Source organism: Lagopus leucura, unplaced genomic scaffold, assembly GCF_019238085.1.
Source record: "Lagopus leucura isolate 7727_CA_CO unplaced genomic scaffold, USGS_WTPT01 Super-Scaffold_810, whole genome shotgun sequence".
Classification (NCBI taxonomy): domain Eukaryota; kingdom Metazoa; phylum Chordata; class Aves; order Galliformes; family Phasianidae; genus Lagopus; species Lagopus leucura.
The window spans coordinates 1187089-1201020 of record NW_024962261.1 but is presented as its reverse complement, the minus strand read 5'-3'; the positions used below and the strand labels follow the sequence as shown (position 1 = coordinate 1201020).

Genomic DNA, 13932 nt, shown 5'->3' with positions numbered 1-13932 from the left:
CCGTACGCTGACGCGCGCGCAGAGCCGCCCGCCTGCCACAGAGGGCTCCTCCGCAGCCGGTTGTGTGAGCGGGGGAGCTCGCAGACGTGTCCACAAAATCTTTTTTTTTTTTTTTCCTTGAAAAAATAATTTATTCCGGCTGACACTTAGATCGAGATCACCACAGTTTCGCGTGCTTTCCCACACAGATCCCTTTCCTCTTGAGGTGCAGCCTCACAGGGCCAGGAGTGTGATTTTCGAAGCTGTCTAACCGAGTTCTGGAACCCGTTTCCACTGCAGGAAAGGCTGCTTGGAGAAGCCAGGTCGCAGCACGACGCCAATCCCAGTGCTGCTGGCCCAGAGGGCTGCTCGGCTTTGCCTCCGTGCCCAGTGGGAGGCTGGCCTTGCGTCAGCTGTGCTGCCTCCTTCAGCTCCATTGCACGAGCTAGCATGTAGCTGACCTTCCTCTGGTGAGCCAGGGCCTCCTCTTTGTCATTTACCTGCAGTTGGCCACAGAAAGAGAAGAAAGAAGCTGTGAGCTGAGAGCAAGGGAGTCCATGTATCACAGAATCACAGAATCGCCAAGGTTGAAAAAGACCTTCAAGATCATCCAGTCCAACCATCCACCTATCACCAATAGTACTCATTAAAACATGTCTCTCAACACAAAATACAAAATCCAAACGTTCCATGTAAATGTAAATGATAGAGTATCTTGCATTGGAAGGGACTCATGAGGATCACCACATCCAGCATATGAAAATATCAGAAAAACAATGTCAGAATGATGTCAAGGCTCCTTAGGCATGTCAGCAAACCCAGAGTTTGACAGCAACCAAAAATGACAGTAACCTGTCAGTCCAGACCTCTTAACAGCAATAGTGATGCTGGCATAGGAAGCTGTGTTTTCACAGGTACAGGCAAATGTGTATCCATGCAAGATTCCTTGTCTTGTTTTTACCTCGTTTTATTATTAACAAAAACAATGTAGTTCAGTTTGTTCTCCCAGAATCTAGTTTAAGAAGTAATACTAACCAAATCTATTAACATCTTCAGGATTTCATGAGGGTTGTCTAGTTCTTCAACTTTCCTGCTGTCAGCATCTGAGGAGAGCAGGCTTGATAATTTCTGTCCCAGATTGTTCTTGTTCCCTTGTAGCTTGACAGACCCTATGAACAACAGAAGGTATGAGAATGGTGGAAATACTTCAGAGAAAAACTGGTTTTGGATAAAATGAATGTGCATCTGACTGAACTCTGAACAATTTCCTCTAGAAGGGCACTGCAGGCTACAGCTTCTACTGTACATCTTAGGGAAGGTTATTAATATGCAGCACCACTCTTGCCATCACTTAAAAGCTAACTAGACCTTTCATCAGATATAACAGCAAATTGAAAATAAAAATTATTTATTTTTGCTATTGAAAAATATATCTTGCCTCTAGCTAAATAACAATTCATGGCAATGTGTTTGTAAGCATCTGGTAGCCTGATATGTTCAGTTTGTAGGATTTATCAAATGTTTAAAATACATCAAAATGATGAAACGCTTGTATCAAAACACAGAGCTTAGAATACACAAGGCACTCAGCGCTAGGCTGGACAGGACCCTAGGCAGCATTTCCAACCCAAACTATTCTGTTGATTCTATGATTCTGTGAAACAGTGATACTGATAAACGGGAAACAGATATTGGAGATATATCCTGTTTTAATATTATTTCCTGGAGGTGTCCAAGGAAACCAGAGGATCCACAGATCCATGCCTGACACATGCAGATCAATGGCTAGCAGAAACACATTTTGAAGTACATTCTATTTCTCACTTCTGCTATGGTTTTGACCATGACATAAGCACGTAAACAATTCTCATTATTTTTTTTCTCAACCAAGAAAAGGATAACAAAAAGTCTTTCTCTTTTCCAGAGGGATTGTAGATGACCATGCTAAGTAGTAGTAGAAAAATAAATTATTATTATTATTATTATTGTTGGTAATAATAATAATAATAAATAGTAATGCCAACACAAATAATGAAAAATTGAAGTACTTTAAAAAAAAAAACGCAAAACAAAAAACACAGAAAAAAAGTAGTATTCCAGTAAAAGCTCAGTACGTGTTTTTGCCTTTATCCTTCCTGATACAGGCTTCATTGAAAAATAAAAACAAAATGGTTGATAGCATCTTAAATGGCCAAGCTAACCTTTCCAAATGCTAGGTTTTTTGTGCTGTTTTTCTAACATCTTTAATATCTGCAATGTTATTGTTAATCTGGATAACAGATTATTTATTCTAAAAAAGGGCTACACTAAAAGCAGGATTAGTATCATCACTGTCCTATGGCCATCATGGTCATCTTTATATAATGACTACTGTAACAAGCCTCTTATACATGTCCATTCTACATAAGAAACTTCTGGTAGGAGTTTGTGAACTACCAGCTGCATTTCTTATGGTACGTATGGTTTTGACAGAAATTTGTTCCTTTTTTCTGAACTGTTCAGAAATCTGTCAGCCATTAGACCACAAACACACATCTGATGCAATAAAAATATCTGTCCATGCCCATCAGCTGACTTTTTTCTAGTCCACCATTACAGATACAGTTACCATCCTCTTTCAGTCGCCTCCAGTTTATAAATTTTGTTTCCTTTTTAATCTTTATCACTTCTGCAAGCCTCAGGGCTTGGTCCTTCCTGTGCATTAACTGCTGCTCAAATGCGATTCTGAAGGCATCTGCCATTATATAAGCTTCATCCTTACTCTTCATCAGAAGTTCAATCTGGTTTTAATTAAGAGAAAATTTACAGTATGTTAAGCAATTTGGAAGCAATAGCAGGTTTAAAATTTAAATTGAGACAAATTGAAGCCATTAGCACAGTTCAGCACTTTCATGTTACCAAGTCACCACAGCAGTTCCTAAGGCAGCCCTGTGCATGTCAAATGGATTGATTTCAATTAGGGAAGTAGAAACAGAACAGTGGCTTTCTTGCTACATAAAGAAATGTATTTTGAAGCATGTATTTAAATCCTTTTTTGCAGCTAACACCACCTATCCACTGCACTGGCTATGCTGCCAGCCAGCAAAAGAACAGTACTTCTATCAGGTATCATAACCCTGATACAGAAGAGATGTGAAAGTTCTATAGAGGTAGTTGCTGCCTTATGCCTGTCTGTGAGGTCTAAGATAATGTTTTTATTGATGAATTTTAATTGTGGTCAGCCCCAAAATAGTGACAGTTGGACTCAATCTTTGGAAGGCCCTTTCAGATGGAAGTGAACCTGTTCTATTCTATTCCACCTATTTTCAAAATCAGTATGTCAGTGGGACTTCTGCATTAGGACTGTGAGAAAGGTTACCACATTTGCAGGCTAAAACACTAACGAAAAGAAAAAAAACTTCTATCTAAAATTATATATTTACTAAATTAGAGACTTCATGAGCTTGAATATATTTTGTTGTATTAAGTGTGATGTAAATACATCATTTTTTGCAAGGTCAGCTCAATGCTAATGCCAGCACAAAGGAGGGATGGAAAGGGATGGAAAACCGTGCCAGGAAAGAGGGAAAAAGGAGCAATTTCTTTTTCAGTGACAATTCATACCCACATTGTAAATACTGTAATATTTACAGAGTGTATGCATTTTGAGTGTGCATATTTTCATAATAAAAAATGTAAGTAGAATGAAGTAAAACAAGAAAGATTTTTTTTTTTTAAACTAGCAAAACATTTTTACATCAGCAACAATTAGGACACCACAAGCAAACATTATTTCTGAGATGCATTCTTGTTATCAAACACACCAATTTGTGTAAGCCATGGGAGAGTGTTTAAGGCTTTACTTGTTTTTGTGCGAATTTGTTCTCTTGCCTTCACTCCTTGCTCATACCTAAATCAAACAGCATTACCTCTTGCTTGAGATGAAGAATTTGCTTCCGAGTGACAGCTGCCATTTTAGCACAGGGACAAGGCTGCCCCACAGAGGAATTGCAGGTGCAGGCTCCAAGAACTGCCAGCTTAAAATCCAAAACAAACCAGCAGTTATATATCTGCAAATGGAATGCAATCCAAGAGATGCCAAGTGACTAGCAAAAACATCCTGAAGCTGCAGAGGGAGTGTAGGAGTTAGGAAAATTTGGCTACAAAGATTTGGACATCAGTTTTTTTCACTAACAACGACACACATGATGTCTATTTTTCAGCACTAATTTCACATCTAATCCTAACACAGTACTTTTGTGATACTAATTATGCCAATTAACTAATCTGAATTCGGCACTACAAAGGCTTTAAGTTTTCTACTCAGCAGTTACTTACATGGAAATACTCAAGAAAATCAAGGCAGTAGAAGTAGTGTGCCTGTACAACATAGGAAGAGCCACAACTGCATTCCAGTAATTCTGCATGTAAACATAGCCCTGCAGACATTGCTCCCCTCTAACTTTTACTCTGAAGCTGAAGCAAAGAAATGAAGTCTTATACTGTGATCTTGCCAGACTGAGCACTTCCAGAAACATTACTAAATGCATCACATTATACAGCCTGCTTTTATATCACAAAGATATACGATTTGGAATACGGATTTCCAGATGACAAGGTGGGACACAAGGTCATCAGCAATTTCAAAAATCAGACTTCATACTTACTTCAAGACCTGTAATATCTGTGATGTCTCTTTTATTCATGGACATGTTCTCCTGAACAATCTTCTGTTTGTTCACATCAAGCATTACAAGAAATTCTAAGCGCTGCTGATTCAAGACTATGAAATAAATGAGGACAATAATTTAAAGTTTGTTCTTCTAATTTCTTAATTTCCGAGTTCAACTACAGCCAAAAAAAAAAAAAAAAAAAAAAAAAGAACCAAAAAAACAGTTCTATAGCTTAAGTATCAGGTATGATAATATGAGACTATGTAGATTTGGAAACTCAGATCCCAGTTGCTTTTCCTTGTGTGTTTTCCTAGATGTGATGATCCATTTACAGAGATGCCTTTGGATGCCAGAGATTTACAGAGTATGCCTCTAGTGCTGATTTTAATGGTAGCACAGACATCCTGTGCCTTGTTTGGCCTGCTGCTCCCTTCCTACAGAACATTAAAAGAATGCAGAAGCTTGTTCCCTTCTACACCCAGAGTCCCCTAGAGGTGAGCTCTATTTCTTCATTGACTTGCCCTGTCAGTTTTTTTTGTTTTCTTCACTTTTCAAGTGTCAATGCAACTAGAATAACAAATACTACCAGTTTATTTAAAGTGGGTTGCTGAATATCCACTAATACCAGCTGCCAATAAAAAGAGACTTGTCCTGACAGAAACTTTCATTCATAGCTAATGAATTATTCCAGAAAAGCAATACATTAAGAGGAAGAGCTGCTGGCATCTTACTTGCATTTTCAGATTTAAGAGTTTTAACTTCTTCTGTTCTCAGTTTCAGTGCTTCCTTAAGAGCTGTGTTTTCACAGTATATCCTGCAGAAGTTAGAAAAGGGCCATATTATCTTTGAAATAAATATTGAAAATGTGCAATCAAATGGAAGAAAAAAGACATTAGCCTGTTAAAACATTGTATCTAATATTCCTGGAAATTAAAATTAGATTTGAAAAGATAGAAAACTGAAAAAAAGTTGAGTGTTAATTTGATATTATGCACACATCAGCAGCTTCCTCACTTGTGAATTTTTTAATGCAAAAGTTCCTGATTTTTTCCCATAATAATATTTGTACCAATAATAAGTGGTGTGATACTAGATCTGAATCTGATAGTGAGGGTCTAATAAAAATCCTGAAACTGCTCATAACTAGCCTTCTGAAATAAAGATGGAATGACCTTTTACATAGCTAGCAGTTTTCGATGGGGGATTCCTTTTAAAGACTAATGAACTCCTCTTCTGGGCAAACAGATGAGATCAACCAGATATTCTGAATAATGCAGGGGTTGGTGACCACAGTACGCTGTGGGAGCAGGTCTGCCTAGGGTTGGTCTGACGGGCACTGAACCTGCAGGGCACAGAAATGAGACCACATAACACCAGCTTCTGTAAGGTTGCTCCTGGTCATCCAAGCTGCAGCTCTCTGTGCAGGGAGCAATAGTAAGAATCTCTGCATTTATGTGGAGGTTTCTTTTGCAATCCAGATAACATACTGTTCAAACAGGCTGGCCTTTTTAGTAAAACCACTCCCTTATGCTATCAATTTAAATGTGCCCATGTGTGCTTAAGTGAGTGTGAAAAAATAGTAATAAGACAATAATTCATATGGAAGTACACAGTGCCCCTAGCTTTAGAGTTTAACAGGAGATAAGTTTAAGCACTGCACTGCTATTAGAAACTCTATAAAAATTGTAACTGAAAAACTCTGAAACATTTGCTCAGCATCCTTTCGCTTCCTTGAAAAGAGGAAACTGTAATTGGACATATGACATTATGGCTCGTGTCTTCATTTTAGAAAGTAAACTTCCTGTATCTTGATACTATTCTGAGAGTAGCAAACTGAGAGCACATCAGAGACATGTAGAATGATAGTTTTTCTTTATATATTTCCTTATTGAAAAGTGGCAATCTAAATTCCTAAGTGTTAAAGCAATACCTTTTTTGGTGTATCACTCTCTTGAGCTGCCTGTAATTGCAGCATCCTGTAACTTTTTTTTTTTTTTTTTATAAAGCCAAATAATAATTTGAAATATTTTGCTTGAATGAAGAAAGGGAAATAAACATTCTTCTCATCCAAGTGTATTGGATATTGGAGTATGTTTTTGCAAAGCTGTCTTTAGCCCACAGCTTGTGGCTTTCCGAAGCTTTCACCTCTGGCTTCCAGCCATTAACTGTAGTTTTGTTGCTACCAACACTTCCTACCTTCCTAACGCATTTTAAAAAGTTATTTCTTGGCATTTTAACTCAGTTAAGAGATGAAAGAGATACAACATCTTAGCAAATCTTTCTTATAAATGAATAGTTCCTAAGTCTTTTTGGCATATTCATTGATTCAAAGTTGGAATCTTTTAAATAAGAAACTCCACTAAAATTATTGTAACTCTAAAGCACAGATGCCAGAGATACTGTTATACTTTAAATAAATGAGAGTTTGTGTCTTTCCATGTTTGCAACTGAATCATTAGTGTAGTGCTTTGGCTTCTACTGCCTGCCTCACTACACCTTCTTTCCGTTCTGAATAAGTCTTAATTAAACAAAGAACCAGTTCATCAGCCTCTCCCCAAAGCATTCAGTTTTACCTGTACTTAGGCTCATATCTACAATGCAAGGAAGTAAAGCAATGACTAACCTGAAAATGGTATTTCCACATGCAAGCAAATACTATTACTTTCCACACCTCATTTACATTTAAAGTAAATAAGGACACTCTGGCTCCTGCTGGCTAATACAATAAAGTATAAGAACAAAAATGAAAACTCACCAGCAAAGCCACCCAACTAAAGAATTAGAGGTTTATTAATTGCAGTAGTTTTCATTGAAAAATAAAAATCTGACAAGCATGAAATTTAGATTAATCTTCTCAAGTCAGGAAGGAAATTAGGAAAGCACTGAAAAAGGGAGAAAAAGGAAAAGAAGAAGAAAGAAATGCAGCATAAATTAAATACCTGTCATATTTTTCTGTCCATGTGTCTTCTATGTTTTTAAATCTATCCTGATCAAATTCAATTTCCCACTGCAAAATATTAATTTCCTGCAGAGGCAAAAGAAGGCAGCAGCAATTCATTACAATCCTCACAATGAAGGGAAGAAATGGAACTGCTGGTGCTATATTTGGCACTGACAGAGGTCGGGGTGTCCTGCATTGACAATCTATGTTGTTTTAAACAAATTTGGCAGCAGATAACAATGATTTAGTGCATTACTAATCTGCGGGTTCCAGACCCTGCTGAATGCAATAATGCTTGCAGTGGCTTATTGCAACTGGAAACCCATGCAGTCACATTTCCCTCTTTCCTTACTGTTCTGTAGAAAGGGCACATATATACTATGTAATATTATACATATATACACATATGGAATAAGAGAAACAAAACTCAGTTTAATAAAGCTCAACACCTTCTTCCTCCTACTCCTCTTTTTCTCACTGGATATTCATTCCTTAGCCTTGTTTTGGAAGTTCCAGGCTAACTAAGAAATAGAAGAACTCAATATAAACAACTGTGAAATTCACAACAGAAAACAACTAAAACTACAGAATTCTAATATCTTTCAGGTATAATGTTTTAGTATGCGGTGTAGTGGGAAAAGAATGACAGAATGACATTTCCCTTCTAAAAAGGAATAAGAACACTTTAGGGTGAAAAAAAAAAAAAAAAGGAATAGACTTTGGTATTGATTGGCATTGATTCAAATAAGCAGTATGACCACCCTTATAAATAGCAATGAACATCTGTGATTTTGTGCAGGTATGAAAGAAAACTGCACCCTTACCTTTTCTAAAGTTCTCTTTTCTTCCTCAGTTTTTTCAAGCATTGCTTTCGTATGACTAGTGGCCTTACTAAATACCGCCTGCAGAAAAATCACAGATCAATCAAATGCTTTAAGTAGAGCCCAGTGTTCAGTTTTACATCAGTGCAAGACTCATGCTCTTGGTTAACCAGAAGTGTGTAGAATTAGACACTAGCAACTCTAATTTCAAGGAATGAAATAGCTATGTTGCATAACAAACTTGTGTTTCAATCACCTAGTTTCTTTTACTGAAAAAAAAAATACAGCATTATTTATAAAAAAGATCGTATCTTCAAGGGTTTTCCACAATATCAACTCTCAGAAAACTCGGTTACAACATACTTACACTTCAATCCAGATGTGACTTATTACAAATGTCTGAGGGTAGAAACTGCAGAACTATAAATGGATTATGCAAGTAGGCAGTTAATTTCAACATCATGCACTGTAATAGCAAATTAAAATATTACAATCCATGCACGAAAGACTGATGCAGTGTTTAATGCTTAGATGGAATTAATTAGCTGATAGTATCTCAGCTTTGCAGTGGAATCTCCATCACTGGAAAAATCAGTAATTTGAAGAACTGCAAAAAAGGCAGCATTTCCTAGATCCTTCAAGGATCCTCAAAGATAAAATTCTGAGAATTTGCTAAAAGAGTGAAGTCTTCTTAAATAACTGTTTTCACAGTACATCCTGCAGAAGTTAGAAATGGGACATATTATCTTTGAAATAAATATTGAAAATGTGCAATCAAATTGAAAAAAAAAAAGCAGAAAAAGTAGTAAAGTGTAAGAGCCGAGTCTGTATAAGTTTGCAGACTCAACGATTTAAATTACAGCCTTAGAAGGACTACAAGGTTTAGGAGGCTTGACAAGGAAGAGTGGCAGAAAGATTCTGCTCCCTTCCTTTACCCGTAAGTAAGCCAATGATCTCTGAACAACTCCTACCATGCTTTGCAGAATTCTTAGGGCTTCATCTTTTCCTTCAAGTTTTCTTTGAGCAGCTTCAAGCTCAACTTTCAACATTTCAATTTCCTAAAGCAAAATAAAGTGGATACACTGAATAAAAGCCAATATAATCTCTTTAAAAACTTGACTACAACAGCAATGTAAATCTGTTCACCTCAAAAAAATCTCGTCTTTATCCTCTATGATTCTTTCTCTACTTACAGTTTGCTTGTGATGAAGAAATGTTAACAGTGCATGCTAGTGCCCAATCATTAAAGAATACTTGTTACTATCCATTCTGTTTTCCTCCAGTGTATTTGGAAAACAGAACAAAATAAGCCACTATATTCTGTAGTTCTGCCTTGCTAATAAAGTTGCATATACTAGCACAGGTCTAGAGCACTTCCATGAAGTGAGCAGCATTCTCCCTTTCAGAAGGAAGCATTTTTTCTCTTTCCAAGAGATAGGTGAAAATTCACTGCTTTCAATAGTTATCTTTCCTTCACAACTACGTAGGTCTTGACTGCTCAGCTCTGGCCTCCCAAAACACTTTGCTATGGTTCTTCCTGTTCTGTTGTTTCAGCAGTTGATACTGGAGTTGCATTTGTGAGCAGTGCCAATTTGTTACTTTTGTCTGATTGAAAAATCAGTAAGGTTACTTGTTATTTTGATGAAAGCACAGGTTAAAAGTCCCAAGACTATTCTGATTTTCAAGGTGTAATATGGAATATTTTTTTTTCCATGGAAAATCAGAGGCATAAAATGTAATGAGACTTCCAAGTAGTGCTCTAGTTTCAAGAACCCACATTCATACAAGATTCTGAACATACAGACGTCTTCTGCTGAAATAACTATATAACTATATAATAATAATGTGCTGTGACACATTAAATTGAAATGCAGATTTTAAGGATAGTGCTCATAGTAGCACTACTAACCTCTAGAGCTTCTCGAAGCTGTTGCTTTAGTTCTTCATTTGACACTTCACTACTGGATTCTGCAAGATTTAGAGGAGACAGTAAAAACACGAGAACTTACTTTAACCTGAAAACAGGGAACATGCAGGGATAGATTTCATCCTTAAGGTTTTGTTTTTTTTTTTTTTTCCTAACTTCTGGAGCTAATAAGCAAACCTAAGAAGTACACAAACACTAAACAGAAACATTATTTCAGAGTTAAAGAAGCAAAATCAGAAAAAAGACAGTCATGAAAGGCAATTTTAAGTTTTAAATTTCCATTTAAAAATATTTTTTTTTAAAAAAGAACACCTTGACTCAAAAAATAATTTCACTTTTTAGATTCATTTTAAATTGCAACTTTTCATCAATTCTACCCAACGCAATCCAGCAAGTTTCAACATTTGCATAAACAAGAAGTTCCTGTTGGCATCATTTTTTCTTCAGTTAAGTATTAGAGAAATATATTAACGTGCAGCCTCCTGCTAAATCAGCTGGGTTCATGTGGAACTCAGTCATGTTTGCTGTGCGAATGACCTACAGCCAAGACAGCATCACAGAGAGCAGCGGTGGACAGTGAAACCAACCAGCATTACACTGCAGTTGCAGCATCCTCTCACTGACACTGTTGAAACCAAGAAAGAATAATTACATGGCTTAGCATATATTAAGGATAGTTCAGACTTATTGTAAAGGAGAGAAACAAGCAGTTACATGGAAATACTTGAGATAAAGTACAAATAACAGCTAAAAATATAAGGTAAAAAAGCTAAAATATGAAGAACATTCCTGCCTGTATTTGATTTTATTCACAGTAGTGTTGTCTTCAGGTAAAACCACAATGCCAACACGGATTAACAGAGATGTGTAGATTCTAAAACTAACTTCTTACCCTTAAACAACGCTAGATTAAAAATTCCAGCTAAACAGCAAGCAGGAGTTTGAATATTTAGCCCTAAACCTCAGAAGCGGACTCTGGGAACACACATTTAAAGGAGGAGCCCCAACAATTCAATGCAATGCACTCATTTAGAGAACAATTATATTGTCCTCCACCACAGGACTTCTCTTTCAAGGTCAGTACCAAATATTAACAAGGACCAAGAAGGGCCATGGCCTGACTGGCTGCAAGGCAATTTTTCTGTTAGTATTTGCAGAGGAAGACCCAGATGCAGCCACTATGTGGCTGCCTCCAACGGGCAGAGCACTTCTTGCACTTGTGGCAATGCCAGCTGCACTGACAGAAGACCTGAAGACTTTGCCTGCAATCCCAAGAAGCACTGGACTCCAAGAAGCATGTGAGGCACATGCACATGGAATTCTTTGCAGCTTCTCAGGGTTTTGGCAAACAGTTGAATCTGATTTTGGTGATGCCTTCAGGAGTAGCCCTCAATGCTCAGTCTTGCCAGGAATTTTTCGCTTGATGAACACTGAACTCCAAATTAGCCTTACCACAGCTACTTAGTCGAGACAAACTAGAAAGAGGCTTCTTGGATGATCCATCATGAAAACTGTTTCTTTTGGAACGGGGAAGAGGGGAAGCATCATTTTCTTCCACTCCCTTTATTGATGAGAGAGAGTTGTAAGCCTTCACAGACACCTTCTTAGATCTGAGTGAATAGTTTTGTAATTTTTCCCCTTCATAAACACCTCCAGGTCTTCTCCCAAGTCCGTTCCCCAAGTCTCCACATGCCATGTCATCCTCTTCTGCTTCCTCCATCTTACCCTCCACCTGTTTTTTGTTTTTTTCTTTTTCAGTGGAGCGCACGTCACTTTCTGGCCATGTGAACACCTCCCCTAACAAAACACCAGGTTTTTTCCACCTAGAAAAAACAAACAGAGCTCCTTACTTAAAGCGGCAAAGCAACATTCAGCGAAAAACCTGCAGTTCTCCGCGTGAGCCCGCTCTCAGCTACCTGTCCAGCTTCCAGGTGCTGTCTGCAATCGAGGCAGTCAGACCCCTCCTCCAGCGGGAAGCCGGCGGCCGCCCTCACCGCTCCCTCGCCACCCTTCCTCCTCCGAGGCTCGGCGACCGGATCGGGGCACGGCAGGCACGGCAGGCACGGCCTCCCCTCAGCTCCGGGGCGGGCTCGCCGCCTGCACCGCCCCGGAGGCGCTGCGGGACCGAGGGCGGTTTCATTAGCCGCTTAGTTTTGCTTCCAGTGTCAGTTCCGTCTCTCCCGTGCTGCTTTGGAGGCTGTTCCACAGCCTTATAGCTTGGCCGTTTAGATTTTTTTTTTCCAAGTTTGCAACCATAACAAACTACTGAGAAGTTGATTTTAATTTATCAGGTAAGAATTACAAATGTGATTTATTGAACCATTCCAGGGAGAGATGCAGCAGTTGCTGCTGTTACTAAAGCAGCAGGCAGCTAAGCATTACAAAGCTGTTCACTTACTCCACCCACTGTGGGATGGAGGAATAGTGCTGGGGAATAAAAAAAAAGGTAGCGCCTGTGGGGGACTGAGCTATAGTTTAATAATAATAATGATTTAAAAAACCCACAATATACAGAACATGTGACACACAGTGCAATTCCTCACCAGCCACTGACATCCAGAGAATTCCCAACCAGCAGCAACCCCTCAGCCAACTCTCCCCAGTGTTGTTGTTCTCCATGTCACTACATGGTATGGGACAACCATCCCAGTTTGGATCAGATCCCAGTTTCTTGTGAACCTCAGCATTCTGTAGTGGCCTCAGTGCTGGGGGAGATCAGGGAACAGACCCTCCTGGAAGCTACACTGAAGCACATGTAGGAGGTAATCTGAGACAGCCAGCATGGCTTCACCAAGGGCGGATCCTGCCTGACCAGTCTGGTGGCCTTCTATGGTAGCCTGACAGAATCAGTGGACAAAGGAAAAGCAACTGGACTTGTGCAGGGCTTTTGTCATGATCACACAACACTTTCTTATCTTCAAACTGGAGACAGGAATGTGAAGGGTGGATTATTGGGTGATAAATAATTGGTTGGATAGTCAGAGCCACAGGGTTGTATGAACAGCTCTATGTCTAGATGAAGGCCTGTGACAAGTGGTGTCCCTTGGGGGTCCATCTTGGGACTGGTATTTCCAGCATCTTTATCAATGACATTGACAGTAGGATTGAGCATACCCTCAGTAAGTTTGATGATTTCACTAAAGTGACTGGTGCAGTAGACACAATGTAAGGGATGGAAAGGAGGGACACCATCCAGAAGGATCAGAAATGAGCCCACATGAATCAACAGGGTTAAGCACAAGGAATTGCATTTGTATCACAGTGATCCCAGACAGAGGTAAAGACTGGAAGAAGAACTTACTGTAAGCAGCCCTGCAGAGGAGGATTTTGGGGTCCTGGTGGATAAAAAGATGGACATGAGCCAGCAGCGTACCTTTGAGGCCCGGAAGGTCAACTCTATCCTGGGCTGCATCAACAGATAAGCGGCAGCCGGGAAAAGGAAGGGATTGTCCCTCTCTGCTCTGCTTTTGTGAGGCCCCATCTAGAGCACTGTGTCCAAGCCTGGGGCCACAGCACAGAAAGAATTGTTGTGGAGCTGTTGGAGTGGGTCCAGAACAGGACCACACGATCAGAAGTGCTGGAGCATCTCTCTCATGAGAAAATTTTGAGAAA

General features: G+C 39.0%; 1 protein-coding gene across 1 annotated transcript; it reads right to left on the bottom strand.

Moving 5' to 3' along the window:
* Window positions 1-114: 114 nt before the first annotated feature.
* CCDC125 (coiled-coil domain containing 125) lies at window positions 115-12363 on the bottom strand. Its single transcript, XM_042866207.1, has 12 exons — window positions 12237-12363; window positions 11773-12143; window positions 10303-10361; window positions 9365-9451; window positions 8397-8474; window positions 7571-7656; window positions 5363-5445; window positions 4626-4741; window positions 3888-3995; window positions 2588-2759; window positions 1015-1148; window positions 115-479 (listed from the first exon to the last, which is right to left on the bottom strand). The coding sequence occupies exons 2-12, from the start codon at window positions 12038-12040 to the stop codon at window positions 147-149; spliced, it is 1524 nt and encodes a 507-aa protein (XP_042722141.1). The 5' UTR covers window positions 12041-12143; window positions 12237-12363; the 3' UTR covers window positions 115-146.
* Window positions 12364-13932: the final 1569 nt, after the last annotated feature.